Consider the following 19,897-nt stretch of genomic DNA (forward strand, 5'->3'; position numbering starts at 1 on the left):
TCCGTCTTTGCACTATGGATTTACAGGGTGCACTGACTTTTGCACCCATTTTCTTTATTATTGTTCCAATGGATCTGAAATAAAATATTAAGCAACTTTGCAAATAGTTTTCATTAAAAATCTCGTACCAATTTGTGTCTGCAGCTCCTTTGCAGATCTATGTGTCTCCATGGTAAATGATTACGAAATAGTCCATTGTATGCGTATCCTGCAGTCTTATGTTACCTCTTTGGTAACCTACAGTATATCCCATAGGTCATGGACACAAATTGCACAAAATCTGAGCCAATTTTAGGTACATTGGATATTTATTTATTTATTTTTTTCAAAAAATGAACATTTTTAATGTTTTCTGCAATCCGTGCTGATACTTTTGTTGCAGAGCGATGGAACGGAAGTCTTGTGCCAAGTGGGCAATATCCAGGGATCGGTCAGCTGTCTGGTGGGATTCCCTTTCCTCAAGGACCAGCAGAAGGTATTGGAAGAAAAAGCTTAAATTTAGTCTGAAGTTATAAATTTCAGGATTACCCCCAAAAAAATCTCCTTCAGATTTTTGGCCATAAATGATCAAATAGTACTAGCCATAGCCATAGGCCATAAGTTGTGGTTGGCCATCACCGTAACCCATGGAAGCCTATAGAAGGATGGTCACACAACCAATAGCCAAACCTTGAGAATTCAGGTCTATAGGGGAACCCGGGCACCCCTAGAATTTTTGGAGCTGGTGTGTCCTGACTTCTGATATCATTTCTAGGTTACATTTGATATTGGATTTGATTTCAACCTCAAGTATCTGCAGGATAAAGCTTTCATCTACTTCCAGGCTACAAGGTACTGTGCCGAGGGGTTGTCTTAGTTTTTTTGGGGGTCTGTTTTTAGCTTTTACAAAAATTGGACCACTATTATACATGGGCTATATCTGGTAGCTTTGTTCTCTAAATTAAGGATAACCTGCAATACCAGACGTGGCCATTGTTAAGAGTGGCACTGTTTTTTGAAAAAACAAACACATTCTATGTTTTTGTTCTAATTCTGGAACCCCCTTTAAAGATATTCTTCAAGTATTCGATTCACACTTTATTGTACTGCAGTGAAAGTTCTGAAGATTTTGAGCAAGACAACGCGGTGAACATATCTATCCCTGTAAAGTATGACACAGAGATGCACTTCACAAGGTACGGTGCTTATATACCCTGCAGATTGTATGTGGTACATAATGTATGCGCATGTGCCGCACTCTCTGTTTGATTCTGTGGAATGTACAAAAACAGCCAAGCTTTTAACAGAATTAAAGGGGTTGTCTGGGGAGTTAAAGTTACCTCTGGCAGTTACTTCATGCTGGACCTGATCCCTGGTCAAAGGATCGGAACCACTCCCCTCCCTCCTAATTTCAATGGTCTGTGCTATGGGGGGGCTGGCCTTACTGTGAAACCAGGAGAGGAGAGAGGGGGCTGGTTCCAATCATGTGACCACATGGGTCAGACATGCAAAAACCATCAGAGAAGGTCAGGTAAGTTTAAGGGTATGTTCACACAGTGGAATTTACACAAACTGAAAATTCAGCTTCAGGAATTTGAATCTGCTGTGAAATCCACTGCAAAATATTCATATTCTGTAACAGCCAGGCAGTGTTTTCCTGCCTTCTATTCATTTGAATGGAAGTTATCAGCAAAATCCTCCTGAAGATCAAGCACAACGCTTATTTTTTCCACTAGCTGAATGAATGGGAGACCGACTTCAGGCGGAATTTATGTGAAGATCCCCTAACTCCCTACACAAACCCCTTTAATGGAATAGTGGTGTCTGCTTCCTGCTCCATTCTCTGTGTATCTGCTGCTGAGAACAGCTGATCGGTGAGGGTGCTGAGCATCAGACCCCAACAGATCTGATATTAGTGGCCTATCTTTAGGATAGAACATCAATATATTTAGTCTGGAAACCCCCTTTAAATTAAATTGAACTCTGACAGATTGATGGATTCTTTAATATGGGTTAAAGGGGTTATCTCAAGGATAGGCTATCAATATTAGATCTGTGGGGGTACAACACCTGGAACGCCCAAAGGTCACCAGTAACGGGATAAAGCATTTTGTGGTATTGTTTACATACTGCACGCCCATTGAAATCTATGTGGCAACATAATTTATACGGTGGATGAGCCACACGGTTTACAGTATGTAAACAATGCCGCAAACCGCGCTGTCTTGGTACCGCTGATCTGTGGGGGTCCTGGGTGTCGGTTTCCCAAAGATCTAATATTGATGGCCTATCCTCAGGATAACCCCTTTAAAACCTTTGGATAAAATAATTTTTCTACGCGACAGATAATTGGAAGTCCTGACGGAAAATCCTACTCATTGTACGGTATTATTACATTACGTGCCCATTCTGTAGCTCAAATGAATGGGGTTTGTATTGAGTTGCAATACCAAGCACAGCCACCATACAATGTACGGCACTGTGCTTGGTAAGCAGTGAAAAGTCCAAACATGGCAGCCCCTTCGATCTATGGGGGTTTTGGTGTCGGGCCCCTCACCACTATATCGAGGACCTATCCTAAGGACAGGTGACAGGTTTCATAGCCCTTGAAAACCCCCTTTAAATAAGACAATAAATAGTATGTGACCATTTCAGGTAATTTTGGAGATTTTCACCTGGGGGCAATTGAACCCTCTGCACCCCCTCAAGTTATACCCCTGCCCATTCTTACCTCCCTATTGCCTGGACTTGTCCAGATAAGTGTGTTGTGAGATTACAGGCTTTTCACAATAACAGTGTTATTTCGTCATGAGATGTCTATCCTGGATGTGTCTCTGTGTGGCCACCCAGTGGTTGTGCTGTGTATTGCGGCCTGTCAAGGGATTTGCTTGCATGTTGTATTACTGTATTACCATTCTCCATGTTTATGTATTACTAGGTCTACAAGCATTAACTTTTATGAGGTGTTCCCCGAGGCTCACGTTCCATCAACCATAAATCATCTTGGAGAAATCGGTCCAGAACTTAACTTTACTCTCAAGGTAAACATGTTATTTCTTATGTCCTTGGCCTGACTCCTTCTGTTTAAGCTTGTCATCAATCATTGAAGAATTATACAAATACTCCGCCTGCGAGGATCTTAAGAGACAGTTATATTATTATATTATAGTATTGTGCAAAAGTTTTAGGCATAGAATAGAAGGCAAATGGAAGGGTTAATAGTTTACTTTTATCAACATGAAGAAAAGAGACATGTAAATCCCATCAAATATTTGGAGTGACCTTTGCCCTTTGGGGGAGGAGCCTGGAAGTGATGATATGGCCGCCCCTTCAGGACTCCCTGAGATGGCCAAATGCTATGTCTGAATCACGTTGCACCTATACCTCCACTTCATACAGACAAGGGTGCAGGTTCCCCCCCCCCCGTCATGTTATTGATAGGGGTGCTAGCAGTCGGACTCTCCTACCTACACCCTATCCCCTATTCCGGGGTTACGCTGTTAAATATTGGACATTTTGGATCCCTGAGACGTGTGAATTTCTAATGTCACTATTCTCGCTGTCGATGTGTCTAACAGACCGTCTGCTTAGAGAATATGTAGTCTTTTTGGTGGAAAATTTTAGAGTTTTGGAAATATGTGACTTGGCAGTAAACAGGAAGACTTGAAATAAGACGAGGAAAAAAAGAAATTTCTAGATTGCAGATCCAGCTTTACGCTCCCCAGAATGTCCCGGGATATGAGGTATACGACTGAAAATGTATTATAGCACATAGTGGACTACATACAGCCTGCAGGGTCCAATATACACAGTGTGTGCAAAAGTTTTAGGTGGAGGAAACTACTGCACAGTAAGAATGCTGTCACCTGTAATACTACAACTAGCCACTAGACAAAGGTGGCGCTGTTTCTTGAGAAATGTAGATCCTTTTTTCTAATCTCGTTCCTAAACCTTAGCACCCATGACATTCAAGGCATTGACTTTTTCATTTATACTGTTGTATTTTCCGTGGTGGTATTTTAGGTCAGTACTGGGACCATTCCGGTGACAGCGGCGTACATAACGGTGAACATCCCGGGATTCACCGAAAAGGACAATCCGTTACTGTACATCACAGATATCCAAACAGAGCAGGTGAGATTACGTAATTGTAGTGTAAGACTGTGGTCACACCTATATCATGATGTATTGTATTATATGCCACAATGGGGTAGATTTATTGTGACTTGTACGTCAGTTTTCTGGCATATACGGCATAAGCGGGACAACCCTATAAAGAGGTTTAAAATATAGATGACCTATCTGTAGGATCGGTCACCAATATCATATTGGTGCAGGCCCAAAACTCTGCACCCCCACGATCATCTGCAGTGTTTAGATGGGCGCTGTGATCCCTTCACTACTTATAAAGCACAGTGCCATACATTGTATAGTGGCCGCACTTGGTATTGCAGCTCAACCCCATTTGATTGAATGGGACTGAGCTGCAGTCCGGCCAAAGTGATCAATGAACATAATTGTCCACTGGACTCTGAAGTGGAAGCAACCAATATGGCGATATGTAGGGGCCCTGCCAAATTGATATTGATGGCCTATCCTAAGGACAGGCAATTGATATTTTAGTCCCTTTTAAGGGTCTGTTCTAGAGTCTACAGTCTAGTTCATCGACTCTACAAAGACTTCAAGGACACCTTACTACCCAATACATTGTATACAGTAGAGGGGCCGACACAGACGTCTGAATAGTGGTTTAACTAGGAATGGCGGGGCCCTGTGGCAAACTTTTGACATGCCCCCACCCCCCCAACCAACGCCGAGGACCCTGACCGACCCCCTTCCCCCGCATTCCTGCGCGCTCTATTATGCCCCAAAGTGGCCCCTTCACTTAATATTACGCCCCATACCTCAGAGTATAATAATCAGAGACTGGGGGGGAAACCAACATAAAAAAAACCCAGTTACTTACCTATCTCCGGCTCGCAGGCCCCGGTCATGTGACATCATGGACGTCACACAACTAGGCCCGAAGCCTGTCTGGTGTCCGGAGAGGTAAGTAACACTATTTTTTATGTTCCCTTACCTCTCCCGGGCCTCCGATCATTATACTCAGGGGTCTGAAAAGACCCCCTGTGTATAATAAGAGTGTTTGTGGGGCCCGCGGCGTCACTTACCGATCCCGGCCCCTGCCAGGGTCGGTAAGTAAATAGAGCCTGTTAACTCCAGCCGGTAACGGCCTATTAAGAAAAAAAAAAACGAAGCGGTAGTGGCTGTTGCCGGGCCCCTAATGTCCTGGGCCCTGTGGACAGATATGGGCCCCTTGTGCCCAGTATCTCAGCTTAGAGCCCCCCTTATGTCTCTGCACCAATAATGGATGGTCATGAAGTCCATTAGTGTAGACACCTACCTGCAAACCAATAGACAGTATTGAGCTGTAGTAGGATGATGGGGCCCCCGACCTACTGGGCCCCTGTGCAGCTCTACAGGTTGCACCAATGCTATATTTGCCCCTGATACGGGATTATATTTAATACCGAGAGATCTTCAGAATTAACATGTTACAAAGTGTCCCTGGCAGAACCATTAACCTGCTGCAGTAAAATCACCTCATCTACGTCTGTTCCTTCCAGTGATCTTCTCTTCTAAGTATTCGGGACATTTTCCTTGCTACACACGGCTGAGAATCCATCTCCAGGAGCAAGTGCAGCAAGGAAATGGTATCGATTTCTAATGGCATGGCGGCCGTTCTGGCCTTCTCAGGTCTCCGCTGCTTAGAGCCTCCTCAACAGACAAAGGATTTACAGAGAGAGGTCTCATAACCTGAGCCGGCTGTTACTGGCACGCAGCCGCTGGAAGGCGAAAACTACTTTACGCTTTCATTGCTTTTCTAGGTTAAAGGAATTAGTTGCAATGCCGTCACCAATCCTCTTCACATTGGAAAGAAGGAATATGTGATTTCATTCACAGAAGAGAAATTCACCAATATCCAGGAATTGGTAAGTAGTACGACTTAAAGGGGCACTCCGGAGAGTTCTGTATAAAAGGCAGAGAAACTCTTCTCCCTATATGGAGATGTTTCTGGCCACCTGGTTGTGCGGGAAACGGTACCCGGCCCCATTTACTTCCCGGGTGGGAGTCATAATCATTCTTATGCCGCATACACACGACCGAGTGTGTAGGCCGAGGGGGGACGATTGTAGAGTACAATGTACTCTTATGACATCTGAGTGTCCTCCGTCCCCCATTGACTACAATGGGAGGTTCTGTTCCACTCTGGTATTACGGAGCGGGGTAGGACCTGCTGTATAATAATCAGAATGGAGCCTTGGATCCCCCATCGGAAGAGTCTCGGCCTGTACACTTGATCGTGTGTAGGGAGCTTAAGTGGAAGATAGGAAGTGTTGTCATGGGGCCCTTGCTTATAGGAATACTAGTTGCAGCATTCGTGCATTTACAGTACATGCGTGCAAAATTGGTGAGAGATCTCATGCAGCCATGGACCCCCAGGAGCCCCGATTCCTAGGTGACTGCCCATATAACGGCCATATTATGATCCGCTACGGTGTGCCGTCATCCTCTTACCCTTCCTCGTGTTATCTTTTTCAGACATGTGATAATACAAGATGCGTCACATTCAAATGTCTCTTGAAGGATCTTCAGCTCCGAGAAGATTACTTTGTTAACGTGTCTACCAGAATCTGGAACGGGACATTTGCAGCTGTAAGTGACTGATAACCATGAATATAAGGTGTATGAGGTAGTCACAGACACGCCTCCTGTCTCCTTATTGGTTCATGTTGATGCTGTCTACCTCCACCTACAACTTTGTGTCTTCAGATTGGTTGCTTTAAGGCCGTCACTCCATTCACTTCTATGGGACTGCAGAAGATTGCCTTTCCTGCAGTCTCATATAAGTGAATGGAGTGATGGCTACACACATGCACCACTGCTACATTCACATGGAGCATTGGCGGGAACTTGTGGGCTCCCAATACAAGATTGCTGGTGGTCTAAGAAGTCGGACCTCCGGTGATCAGATATTTAATAGCTGTGGATACCTTAAAGGGATCCTATCTTTAAAACACATTTTTTTCTAACTAACACGTCAGAATAGCCTTAAGAAAGACTATTCTTCTCCTACCTTTTGTTGTCTTCTCCGTGACACCATTCGCTTGAGATTCCGTTTTTTCTCGGTATGTAAATGAGTTCTCTCGCAGCACTGGGGGCAGGCCCCAGCGCTCAAACAGCACTGAGGGCAGCCCCAATGTTGCGAGAAAACTCTCCAGCTCTGCCTCCATCTTCTTCTGGAACGAGGTCTTCACTGTGTCTTCTTCCGGCGGTGTCTTCTAATTGCTAGGCCTAGGATAAGCCGACTGCGCATGCTCGCGGCCACAAGATAAATGCCTGCTTACATAGTATTGGAAGTGGCCGTTTTCTCGTGGCCAGTGGGCATGCGCAGTCGGTTTGCCCTAGGCCCAAGGCCTAGAAGTTAGAAGACACTGCCGGAAGAAGATGCGGTGAAGACCTCGTTCCAGAAGAAGATAGAGGCGGCGCTGGAGAGTTCTCTTGCAGCATTGGGGCCGCCCCAAGTGCTGTTTGAGCGCTAGGGCCCGCCCCCAGTGCTGCGAGAGAACTCATTTACATACCGAGAAAAAAAGGAATTTCAAGCGATTGGCGGCGCGGAGAAGACAGTGAAAGGTAGGAGAAGAATAGCGTTTCTTAAGGCTATTCTGACGTGTTACTTAGAAAAAAATGTGTTTGAAAGATAGGATCCCTTTAATATGCAGTGGATAGTGGATAAATGTCTAGCAACCCCTTTATTTTCTAACTTGTGGAAATGGGATTAGGACCTAAAGATGGAAAACCCCTATAAGAATAACCTTACAGGTCAGCACTCAATGAGGGTGCTAAGCTTCAATAAATCTTTGTAAGTCCCCCATGTTGGACAAAGAACAGCTGTCAGGAAACAGTAGAGATAGCAATATTCCGCATTGTCAGGCTAAATATAGGTCCATAAAGGGGTTTTAGGCCTCAAATCCTTAATTTATGCTGTGACTTATCCAAAGGATAGACCATTAGTATGTGATCTGTGGGGTGAGACCTGGAGCTTGCACAAATCAGCTGCTCTGCCCCAAAAGTTATTGAAGTGGATGGAGGAGCAGTAATAGGGACAGAGCATCACTTCCCTGGGGCTACCACTATACAGGGGACAGCTCTACTTCTTATTACTTGGGCTACCTCTATATGGGGGACCGCTCTACTTCTATTACTTGGACTACCTCTATATGGGGGACAGCTCTACTTCTATTACTTGGGTTACCACTATATGGGGGACAGCTCTACTTCTATTACTTGGGTTACCACTATATGGGGGACAGCTCTACTTCTATTACTTGGGTTACCACTATACAGGGGACAGCTCTACTTCTTATTACTTGGGCTACCTCTATATGGGGGACAGCTCTACTTCTATTACTTGGACTACCTCTATATGGGGGACAGCTCTACTTCCATTACTTGGGTTACCACTATATGGGGGACAGCTCTACTTCTATTACTTGGACTACCTCTATATGGGGGACAGCTCTACTTCTATTACTTGGGTTACCACTATATGGGGGACAGCTCTACTTCTATTACTTGGACTACCTCTATATGGGGGACAGCTCTACTTCCATTACTTGGGTTACCACTATATGGGGGACAGCTCTACTTCTATTACTTGGGCTACCTCTATATGGGGGACAGCTCTACTTCCATTACTTGGGTTACCACTATATGGGGGACAGCTCTACTTCTATTACTTGGACTACCTCTATATGGGGGACAGCTCTACTTCTATTACTTGGGTTACCACTATATGGGGGACAGCTCTACTTCTATTACTTGGACTACCTCTATATGGGGGACAGCTCTACTTCCATTACTTGGGTTACCACTATATGGGGGACAGCTCTACTTCTATTACTTGGACTACCTCTATATGGGGGACAGCTCTACTTCCATTACTTGGGTTACCACTATATGGGGGACAGCTCTACTTCTATTACTTGGGCTACCTCTATATGGGGGACAGCTCTACTTCCATTACTTGGGTTACCACTATATGGGGGACAGCTCTACTTCTATTACTTGGACTACCTCTATATGGGGGACAGCTCTACTTCTATTACTTGGGCTACCACTATATGGGGGACAGCTCTACTTCTATTACTTGGGCTACCACTATATGGGGGACAGCTCTACTTCCATTACTTGGGTTACCACTATATGGGGGACAGCTCTACTTCTATTACTTGGGCTACCACTATATGGGGGACAGCTCTACTTCTATTACTTGGGCTACCTCTATATGGGGGACAGCTCTAATACTAGTACTTGGGCTACCACTATATGGGGGACAGCTCTACTTCTATTACTTGGGCTACCTCTATATGGGGGACAGCTCTACTTCTATTACTTGGGCTACCACTATATGGGGGACAGCTCTACTTCCATTACTTGGGCTACCACTATATGGGGGACAGCTCTACTTCTATTACTTGGGCTACCTCTATATGGGGGACAGCTCTAATTCTAGTACTTGGGCTACCTCTATATGGGGGACAGCTCTAATTCTAGTACTTGGGCTACCTCTATATGGGGGACAGCTCTAATTCTATTACTTGGGTTACCACTATATGGGGGACAGCTCTAATTCTATTACTTGGGTTACCACTATATGGGGGACAGCTCTAATTCTATTACTTGGGTTACCACTATATGGGGGACAGCTCTAATTCTATTACTTGGGTTACCACTATATGGGGGACAGCTCTACTTCTATTACTTGGGCTACCACTATATGGGGGACAGCTCTACTTCCATTACTTGGGTTACCACTATATGGGGGACAGCTCTACTTCTATTACTTGGACTACCTCTATATGGGGGACAGCTCTACTTCTATTACTTGGGTTACCACTATATGGGGGACAGCTCTACTTCTATTACTTGGACTACCTCTATATGGGGGACAGCTCTACTTCCATTACTTGGGTTACCACTATATGGGGGACAGCTCTACTTCTATTACTTGGGCTACCTCTATATGGGGGACAGCTCTACTTCCATTACTTGGGTTACCACTATATGGGGGACAGCTCTACTTCTATTACTTGGACTACCTCTATATGGGGGACAGCTCTACTTCTATTACTTGGGTTACCACTATATGGGGGACAGCTCTACTTCTATTACTTGGACTACCTCTATATGGGGGACAGCTCTACTTCCATTACTTGGGTTACCACTATATGGGGGACAGCTCTACTTCTATTACTTGGACTACCTCTATATGGGGGACAGCTCTACTTCCATTACTTGGGTTACCACTATATGGGGGACAGCTCTACTTCTATTACTTGGGCTACCTCTATATGGGGGACAGCTCTACTTCCATTACTTGGGTTACCACTATATGGGGGACAGCTCTACTTCTATTACTTGGGCTACCACTATATGGGGGACAGCTCTACTTCCATTACTTGGGTTACCACTATATGGGGGACAGCTCTACTTCTATTACTTGGGCTACCACTATATGGGGGACAGCTCTACTTCTATTACTTGGGCTACCTCTATATGGGGGACAGCTCTAATACTAGTACTTGGGCTACCACTATATGGGGGACAGCTCTACTTCTATTACTTGGGCTACCTCTATATGGGGGACAGCTCTACTTCTATTACTTGGGCTACCACTATATGGGGGACAGCTCTACTTCCATTACTTGGGCTACCACTATATGGGGGACAGCTCTACTTCTATTACTTGGGCTACCTCTATATGGGGGACAGCTCTAATTCTAGTACTTGGGCTACCTCTATATGGGGGACAGCTCTAATTCTAGTACTTGGGCTACCTCTATATGGGGGACAGCTCTAATTCTATTACTTGGGTTACCACTATATGGGGGACAGCTCTAATTCTATTACTTGGGTTACCACTATATGGGGGACAGCTCTAATTCTATTACTTGGGTTACCACTATATGGGGGACAGCTCTACTTCTATTACTTGGGCTACCACTATATGGAGGACAGCTCTACTTCCATTACTTAAGCCGCTTCCTCCTATCCACTGCTTCTGCTTCGGACACCTGGAGGCTTTGCGGAGTCCAGGTGTCGGACCCCACAGATCCCCCTGTCCTGTGGATAGATCAAGAGTATGGCACACCCAGTAAATGTCAGAATACCCCTTTAAGTTGAGCCATTCAGGGGCATAGCTATAGGGGGTTCAGAGGTGGAAATCACTTCCAAGCCCAGGAGCCTCGGGTGGCCCAAAGACCTCTCTATAACATAGAAAGACATCACTATTATGGATCGCACATTGTTGGCCCAGTTACCCAATTTGCATGGTGCCCAAGAGCTTCAAGTCACAGGGATGTAGAGAAAAATGTGTATGAAGCATATGACCTTTATTTCTTATAGAATTTGTAGGAAGGTGTACCCACCCAGTAAAGTACAACCAGGAGGTGCGGTAATAGCAAGTGCTACCGGACCACGAGCCGCGTACCGGTCACCTAAAATATACCACTATTCTATATGAAACACACTAAGTAGGGGCCCCATTACACATTCTGCAGTGGGTGCGCTGCCTCTGAGTGCCCCCATACACACGGGGGGATCCATCATAGGACTGACAGTTTGGTGCTCACCTCTCCTGACACCTTGTGATCCCCGTGTACTTGTATTTCTATAGTATAACATTAGAAAACACATTGAAATATTTAGTTTGGCCGTGCAGTGCAGGAGTTCCTTCTGTTTTTGGAAAGTGTAATACAAACTCAATCCACAGAAGGCGATATCACCCAGACATGAGAACATAACATGGCAAGCGCAACGGGAACGTATCGAGTGGAAAGAGTAGTTAGAAGACACATCTGCCATGGATGCAAGAGCCGTGGAAAATATTCTAACTAAATGATCGCTACTAAACTTTATATGGCTTGGACATGAAGTGGTCAAGTACTGACAGATGGAGCCTTATGTGACTGAGCTACTGACCTGCCGTATAGTGTATCCCACCCTTATATAATATATAGGTATATAGAAATGTATAATATGTGGACCATAGAGGGGTCCAGATATTGGACATCACTCAGTGCACAGCTATTATATGGCTTGTTAAGGCAAATCTACCCTAAAAGCAGTAACACAGCGCCTCTAGTGGATAGCGATCTCATATGCCACTGCAGTTCTTAAAGGAGTATTTCCACAAACCAAACCCTTTAAGTGTTAAGTTGGTTATAGACATTGAAATTTTCGAGAGATAAGTTGCTCCCCTCATCCTGTTCAGTATACAATACATGTGTGTGTTGGAAGTATTTCTTACAGTCGACTTTCTTATTTTCTTACAGTCGACTTTCCGGTCATTGGAGTTGGTAGTGAGCGCAACGCTAGAAACACTTAACCCTGAAATATTTGTCGTCAGCAACAACAAGTTATTGGTGAGTGTAATATACAGTACATGAGATGGTATACATACAGCTGATAAATGGATTGTGTATGGGTGTACAGCCAAGGAGAGGTGTTAGCGGCATTGGGCTCCACAACTAAGGGGACCATTCACATTGAGACCTAGGGTACAATTAGTGATAACTATGGGTGATGGGAGGGGATGTAGAAAACTGACTGTGCCGCTATGACTTTACTGGGACGTCATTAGAATTACATCCTTCATATGATGTGATGTCACAGTGAACAGTGATCTGTGTGTATAATCCATGATTATCCATGTACTCTGATGTCATATTGGGCATTATCTCTGTACTATGACATCACTGTGTGTATTATCCCTGTACTGTGACATCACTGTGTGTATTATCCCTGTACTGTGACATCACTGTGTGTATTATCCCTGTACTGTGACATCACTGTGTGTATTATCCCTGTACTGTGACATCACTGTGTGTATTATCCTGTACTGTGACATCACTGTGTATAGTATCCCTGTACTGTGACATCACTGTGTGTATTATCCTGTACTGTGACATCACTGTGTATAGTATCCCTGTACTGTGACATCACTGTGTGTATTATCCCTGTACTGTGACATCACTGTGTGTATTATCTCTGTACTGTGACATCACTGTCTGTATTATCCTGTACTGTGACATCACTGTGTATAGTATCCCTGTACTGTGACATCACTGTGTGTATTATCCTGTACTGTGACATCACTGTGTATAGTATCCCTGTACTGTGACATCACTGTGTGTATTATCCCTGTACTGTGACATCACTGTGTGTATTATCCCTGTACTGTGACATCACTGTGTGTATTATCCTGTACTGTGACATCACTGTGTGTATTATCTCTGTACTGTGACATCACTGTGTATATTATCCCTGTACTGTGACATCACTGTGTATTATCTCTGTACTGTGACATCACTGTGTGTATTATCCTGTACTGTGACATCACTGTATTATCCCTGTACTGTGACATCACTGTGTGTATTATCCCTGTACTGTGACATCACTGTGTGTATTATCCCTGTACTGTGACATCACTGTGTGTATTATCCCTGTACTGTGACATCACTGTGTGTATTACCCCTGTACTGTGACATCACTGTGTGTATTACCCCTGTGCTGTGACATCACTGTGTGTATTATCCTGTACTGTGACATCACTGTGTGTATTATCTCTGTACTGTGACATCACTGTGTGTATTATCCCTGTACTGTGACATCACTGTGTGTATTATCCTGTACTGTGACATCACTGTGTGTATTACCCCTGTACTGTGACATCACTGTGTGTATTACCCCTGTGCTGTGACATCACTGTGTGTATTATCCTGTACTGTGACATCACTGTGTGTATTATCTCTGTACTGTGACATCACTGTGTGTATTATCCCTGTACTGTGACATCACTGTGTGTATTATCCTGTACTGTGACATCACTGTGTGTATTACCCCTGTACTGTGACATCACTGTGTGTATTACCCCTGTGCTGTGACATCACTGTGTGTATTATCCTGTACTGTGACATCACTGTGTGTATTATCTCTGTACTGTGACATCACTGTGTGTATTATCCCTGTACTGTGACATCACTGTGTGTATTATCCTGTACTGTGACATCACTGTATTATCCCTGTACTGTGACATCACTGTGTGTATTATCTCTGTACTGTGACATCACTGTGTGTATTATCTCTGTACTGTGACATCACTGTGTGTATTACCCCTGTGCTGTGACATCACTGTGTGTATTACCCCTGTGCTGTGACATCACTGTGTGTATTACCCCTGTGCTGTGACATCACTGTGTGCATTATCCCTGATAGGGATAGATTGTAACCCTATTCCACGTTTTGCTGTGGGTCACTGACTTCGCCCATAATTGGGGAGAGAAGGATCTTGTACAGTATATGGGATGATCTGGCCAGTAATGTCCCTTTACTTATAATGATGTCATGCATCTTTCATAGATCCCGCTCACCATTACAAAACCCACTGAGAGAGCTGAAGTCCCCATCGGGGTGGTGGTCGGCAGCGTCATCGCTGGACTTGTCCTTCTGGCTGCTTTGGTGGCTGCTTTGTGGAAGGTAGGAGTTATTGTTATATATCTTACTACAATGTGCAGCAGGGATATTTACAGTCAGATCTACTGCAATGCCAAGGTGGAACCTGGACTAATACCTGATAGATACATGCAGCAAATCTAATCATTCACAGCGTGCCCACAGATAGACCAGAATTCTAGTGTTTTCTTATTTGACAATCTTTTACAGTTTATTATATATTTTCCTAAATATACGCAGCACCCCTAAAAATCAGTAGCAGGCTGTGTGTTACATCTTAGATTTGGTTTGTCCTGATCCCCTACAGAAAAGCCGTCAATACTTCTAAATATGAATGATTGTTGCCCTCTGCTGTCAGCTTGCTGAAATAACAGTCATTCTTTTCTCTAGTTACACTATGTTATTTTTTTGACACCCATGACTTTTTATTTTTCCATCTATGGAGCTGTGTAAGGGCTTGTTTTTTGTAGGACAAGCTATAATTGTTATTGGTACAATTTTGGGAATATATACAACTTTTTTTTTTTTTTTTTAAACTCCAATTAGATCATTTAGATTTTCCGTTTTTTGCTCAAGGTGATAACATTTATGTTTATTTTTTATCATTTAGGTTTTTTTTTGTTTTTTTTTAGCTGTTAAATTGGAAAAGGGGGATTGTTTTTAAATAAAATATAATATTTTTGCTGTTTTGTTTTTTATTTTACAATTTTTTAAAAATGTTATTTTAACATTGTGGTGTATTATGCCTGTGACCACTTCCTATTAAGTTTTGGATCGTGTTGCGGTGGAAGGGATGGGGGGGAGGGGTAGTCTCGTTCCTCTGATTAACTTCTTAGATGCCATGGTCACTAATGATTGCAGCATCTAAGGGGTTAAATGATTATGTTCGGAGTCACCTCACACTTCCGACTGTATAACATAGCCAGTATGCGTCGTGTATGAGGTGTGCTCAGTCTTTGTGCCCACACCATATTTCCTCTTCCATTGGAAAAGGGTTGTTTAATGGGCCAAGATAAAAATGGGACTTCCTGCTGGTGATGGTTGACACCCCCACACCCCTAACCACCTGTGACGGGGCCAATTTATACTTATTTGCCTCTTATCCCCTTATCAATGATCCTTAAAGGTGTATTCCCATGACTCTTGTTCTGCAGCCTTCAGGCTGTGTGCTCTCTTCACTTCCTGGTTTTCTCGGCACATTGGTGGGCGGGTTTCACTTGCTCTGCTATCTGCTATGTTTGCAGTCAGTAATGAGGGATTGGTTATAAATGCATTACCACAGTATGAAGTTGATGTGGAAACTGATGTAGCAGAGCTGGATTTGAGTCAGCTTGCATTACATACAGAGGTAAAGGACTCCTCATCTCAGCCCTTATCAGCCAAATTCAATTAAACCAGCTAAGTGGAAAAGCTGAAGATAGACAGCACAGTAATCCTGGAGCTCTCACTTCCCCCCTCCCCTATCTGAGGAGCTCCGTTGCTTGTCAGCCCCTCCCTCCCCCCCTGAGAGCAGGCAGCTATGTCACTTTGGAAATGAGCAGATAAGCCCCATGGACATAGAAACGCAGTGTCAACAATGAAGTGAATAAATTAAGATAGCGGCCAAACAAAGCAGTTTTGATAAAGCAATATATTTAGGAAAAGTCTTAAATCCACATAAACTAGCAGTATAGATAGGATGCTTTTCATGGGACAACCCCTTTAACTTGTTAACTTTCCAAACAGGACAGGGCCCCCCTCTCCCAAGGGGCCCCATAGTAACCACATGACCTGTCTCTATGATATGTACGCTCTTGGTAAACATATTTTAACAACATATTTTTTTAAAAAAAAAAATCTATATTTTAAGATTTTTCCAGCCAGGCCAAAAATAATAATAAAATAAAAAATATGCTGCATTGTTGCAAATTTTAAATTTAATTTTTAATTGTAAATTTTTGAAATTTTTTTCCAGCTTGGATTCTTCAAAAGAAAATATGAGAAATTACAGAAAAACGAAGATGAAATTGCTGAGACTACACAACTAAACTAAAGGCGGAATTACTGATGTATATTTTTTTGGGGGGGGAGAGCAGAATTGGGGGTAAATTGTTATGAAAATATTTTAAGATGAGATGACTATTAGAGTTTTTGCAGTATTTTTTCTCAAACTGCTGGGCGGTTTTTGGCATAATTTTATTTTTAATTGATATATTTCTAGCTGGTCTGGGGTACTTTGCTATACGTTTGTATGTTTATGATAATATTTTAGGTCATTTTTTTTTACATTCAGAAGAACTTTCTCTATTTAGGTTACAAGAATTTTATTCTTGAGAATAAAAGTCCAGAAAAAGGTTTATATCAGAATCTAGAATATTATAATGTCATGTGTATTAGTCTTATATAGGCCTTCATTGCAGCCCTGTATTGACATATCCTAGCCAAGGCCAGGATTGGAGTGATGGCGCCACTAAAAGCACTATTAAATACTAAAAATCTGAGTTGGAAGACCCCTTTAAGTCTAAAGCAAAAATTTATCCCCTACTTAAGTTCTGTTCCCACCAGTGTCAGAGGCTCCGATAAGACAGAGATGCTGTTAGCAATCTAGTCAGATTTAAAGAGGACCTTTTACCTCCTTCACCAAGTTCTCAGTTAATAGTCGCCGTTCTACTGATTCCAGCCCAGTTGGAATTCTCTCTCTAGCCCCCACCATTCCCGAGCAACAAGCACAGTTAGTTTTGGTGCCTGATGTGTTATTTAAGCTCTGTAATTTCAGTTGGGCGGTGTCAGGCAGGGGGCGTGACTCAGAGCTCCAATCAGAGGCAGCCAGTGTCAGAGCTCAGAATCACACCCCCTGCCTGTTTCTGCCTGACACTGCCCACCTAACAGCACAGAGCCTGAATAGTATATCATACACCAAAATTTGGAACATTGATTGCTCAGGAAGGGTGGGGTCTAGAGATAAAAATCCAACTGTGCTAGAATCAGTGGTGCAGTGCCTATTCCTTTATGTAAAGAGCTGGGAGTGGTGAAAGGTCCCCTTTAAATGGATTTACCCACATTCGGTTTTAATGGACTATCCTAAGGATATCTGATCTTTTGGGAACGATAGGCCTATTTGTACAGGGCCGTTACTAACTTCCTTAAACTCATGGGGACCTCCAACCATCACAACGATAGCATATTAGATTACTTGCAATGGTCACATGACTTCTCCCCAATTTATATACACTGTGGTGATATGTGAGTTACGACACGAAGGTGCTGCAGAGTCAAAGCCTAATAGGCAGTGACATGCGACATATTGACGTGCAATAGAAATAAACATAAGCATTTTGTACGCTATAAATTGATAAAAATGTATAAAAAGATGACATTGGTGCACATGTATATATCTGAGATGGCACACTGGATGTAAATATCTCTAACTGTAACTAGGAAATATCCTAAAATCATTCCCAAAAACATTCACGAGTTCATTGAAACTGCTAGGTAGAATATAAAGTAATATGCAGGATAGTACATGGCATTGCTAGAATATATTAGAAGCAGATGGAAGTTACTATTGCAACGTATGTGCTAAAGCTCAGTGCGACCTGGCATATTCCTGACTATCCTAACCTGCTACCTACAATCCAAGGACCCCTGTATCGGCCACATCGGCTGCCCCCTGGGCATGTGCGGCTACATCAGGCTTCCATACTGGTGTCTCGTACTCTCTCTTTACCCCATTATTTACACCCGACACATTGTACGGTATATTCTGTATATACGTTTTACTATACTTGACAACTTTTATAAGGTACCTTCTAGGAAAAACAATAGTGTGTCACACTCTACACACTGCAACATATTTTGGGTACAAACATACACAATTTTACCGACCGTGCTCCTTTTTATACAGCCCATGCCTCATTAATTAAATATGGCCTTACCCCCTAAATGGGGATTTGGACGGGGAAGGGGGAAATGATGAGGAAGATAGGGGATTAGTCAACTCTCTGGGAGGTCTCCCCTTTTTCCAGAAGCCTCTTTGGCAAACTGGCACCCCCAATACATATAGATGACCTATCCTTAGTCCGTGGGGGTCTGACAACAAGACCTCCACCAATCAGCTGCGGCATTTGGGTGCGTTTACACTATGTAACGTGCCGCATGATGTGGCCGCAAAATCACGGCTGCAAAATAACGCGGCGTATACGATCCTAACTCCCATTGAAATGAATGGGAGCTATTACGGCGCGCAAACTCTCACACGCCGTATACGTGCCACATCACGCGGCACGTTACATCGTGTGAACGCACCCTTTAGGTGAGCACTGTGGCCCCTTCACCAAGCGCAGTGCCATACAACACTTGACTGGGACTGAGCTGTTGCTGTGCCACGTAGCTGATGAACAAGGTGTCCTTTGTACACGGTGCTCTTCAACTAGATGATCATCGAGGATTCACGGGTGTCAGACCCCTACAGTCATATATTGATGACCCATCCTAAGGATAGGACATCAACAAGTAACACCCAGAAAACCCCTTTAGACTGAGGCCTCACATTGCGGAAATGCAACTTTTTTGTTGCAGATTTTGCTGCGCTTATTTTTTTTTTCGAGCCAAAGCCAAATGGCTACAATAGTAATGGGAAATATCTAGGAAGTTCAATCCACTCCTGGCAAATTCTGCAACACATTCTGGGACCTCAGCCTCAAGGGATAATCTGGGTCTTTTGCGCAACGCGGGACCTTAACCTTACATCTAGAAAAGTCCCGTTTGGATGTGGACCACAATGACGCCATGCAATGTGCATGTAGAAACTTCTACCCCTTCTTGTATACCTTCATTGACATTTGGAGGTGTAATGGGTGCTGCTGACACATCTCTACTGATCACTTTTGGTAACATAGCCGGGGACTTTAGTATTTTTTAGAGATATCTATATTTCTATTGGCCATTATAAAATGGTCACCGACAGGTACTGTATTTGGGGTAGATATGGTTAAGAAAGAGGGATCATAGTCATTAAGTATCTGGCCGCCATTTTCTTTTCTGGTAGATTTTTAGCTTGGTGATGTAATTTCAAAAAGTTTTGACAAAAACAAGTAATGGCATATCCAGTGGAGTGTACTTGTTTCTATATGTCCCTCAATGGAGGTGACTTGTATCTCCTGGGCTCTGATGCAAAAGTTGTAACTGAACCTAATCCACCATTTTTAATACTAAGGGCATGAAATGGAAAAGGAACTTGAGTCGGAACTCTTCTTCCATTTCTATCAGTCCTGTTTTCGACCATGGCTTTAACTTATGGGAGAAAATTCAAGAAGAATGGCCCTAGTGAGCGGCGTGGACCACGTTGCGCTTTCTGCAGCTA

At 43.4% G+C, this 19,897-nt stretch overlaps 1 protein-coding gene across 1 annotated transcript in view; it reads left to right on the forward strand.

Moving 5' to 3' along the window:
- Positions 1–16,749, forward strand: part of ITGA2 (integrin subunit alpha 2) — an 86,685-nt gene extending 69,936 nt beyond the window's left edge. The window contains exons 21-30 of the mRNA XM_075269561.1: positions 383–475; positions 755–831; positions 1,092–1,175; positions 2,918–3,020; positions 4,003–4,113; positions 5,868–5,972; positions 6,583–6,696; positions 12,378–12,467; positions 14,464–14,580; positions 16,511–16,749. Coding sequence (XP_075125662.1) covers positions 383–475; positions 755–831; positions 1,092–1,175; positions 2,918–3,020; positions 4,003–4,113; positions 5,868–5,972; positions 6,583–6,696; positions 12,378–12,467; positions 14,464–14,580; positions 16,511–16,588 — 972 coding nt within the window. The 3' untranslated portion in view covers positions 16,589–16,749. The remainder of the gene's footprint in view (positions 1–382; positions 476–754; positions 832–1,091; positions 1,176–2,917; positions 3,021–4,002; positions 4,114–5,867; positions 5,973–6,582; positions 6,697–12,377; positions 12,468–14,463; positions 14,581–16,510) is intronic.
- The last annotated feature ends 3,148 nt before the right edge of the window (positions 16,750–19,897 follow it).

Source organism: Leptodactylus fuscus, chromosome 1 (assembly GCF_031893055.1).
Source record: "Leptodactylus fuscus isolate aLepFus1 chromosome 1, aLepFus1.hap2, whole genome shotgun sequence".
Classification (NCBI taxonomy): Eukaryota; Metazoa; Chordata; class Amphibia; order Anura; family Leptodactylidae; genus Leptodactylus; species Leptodactylus fuscus.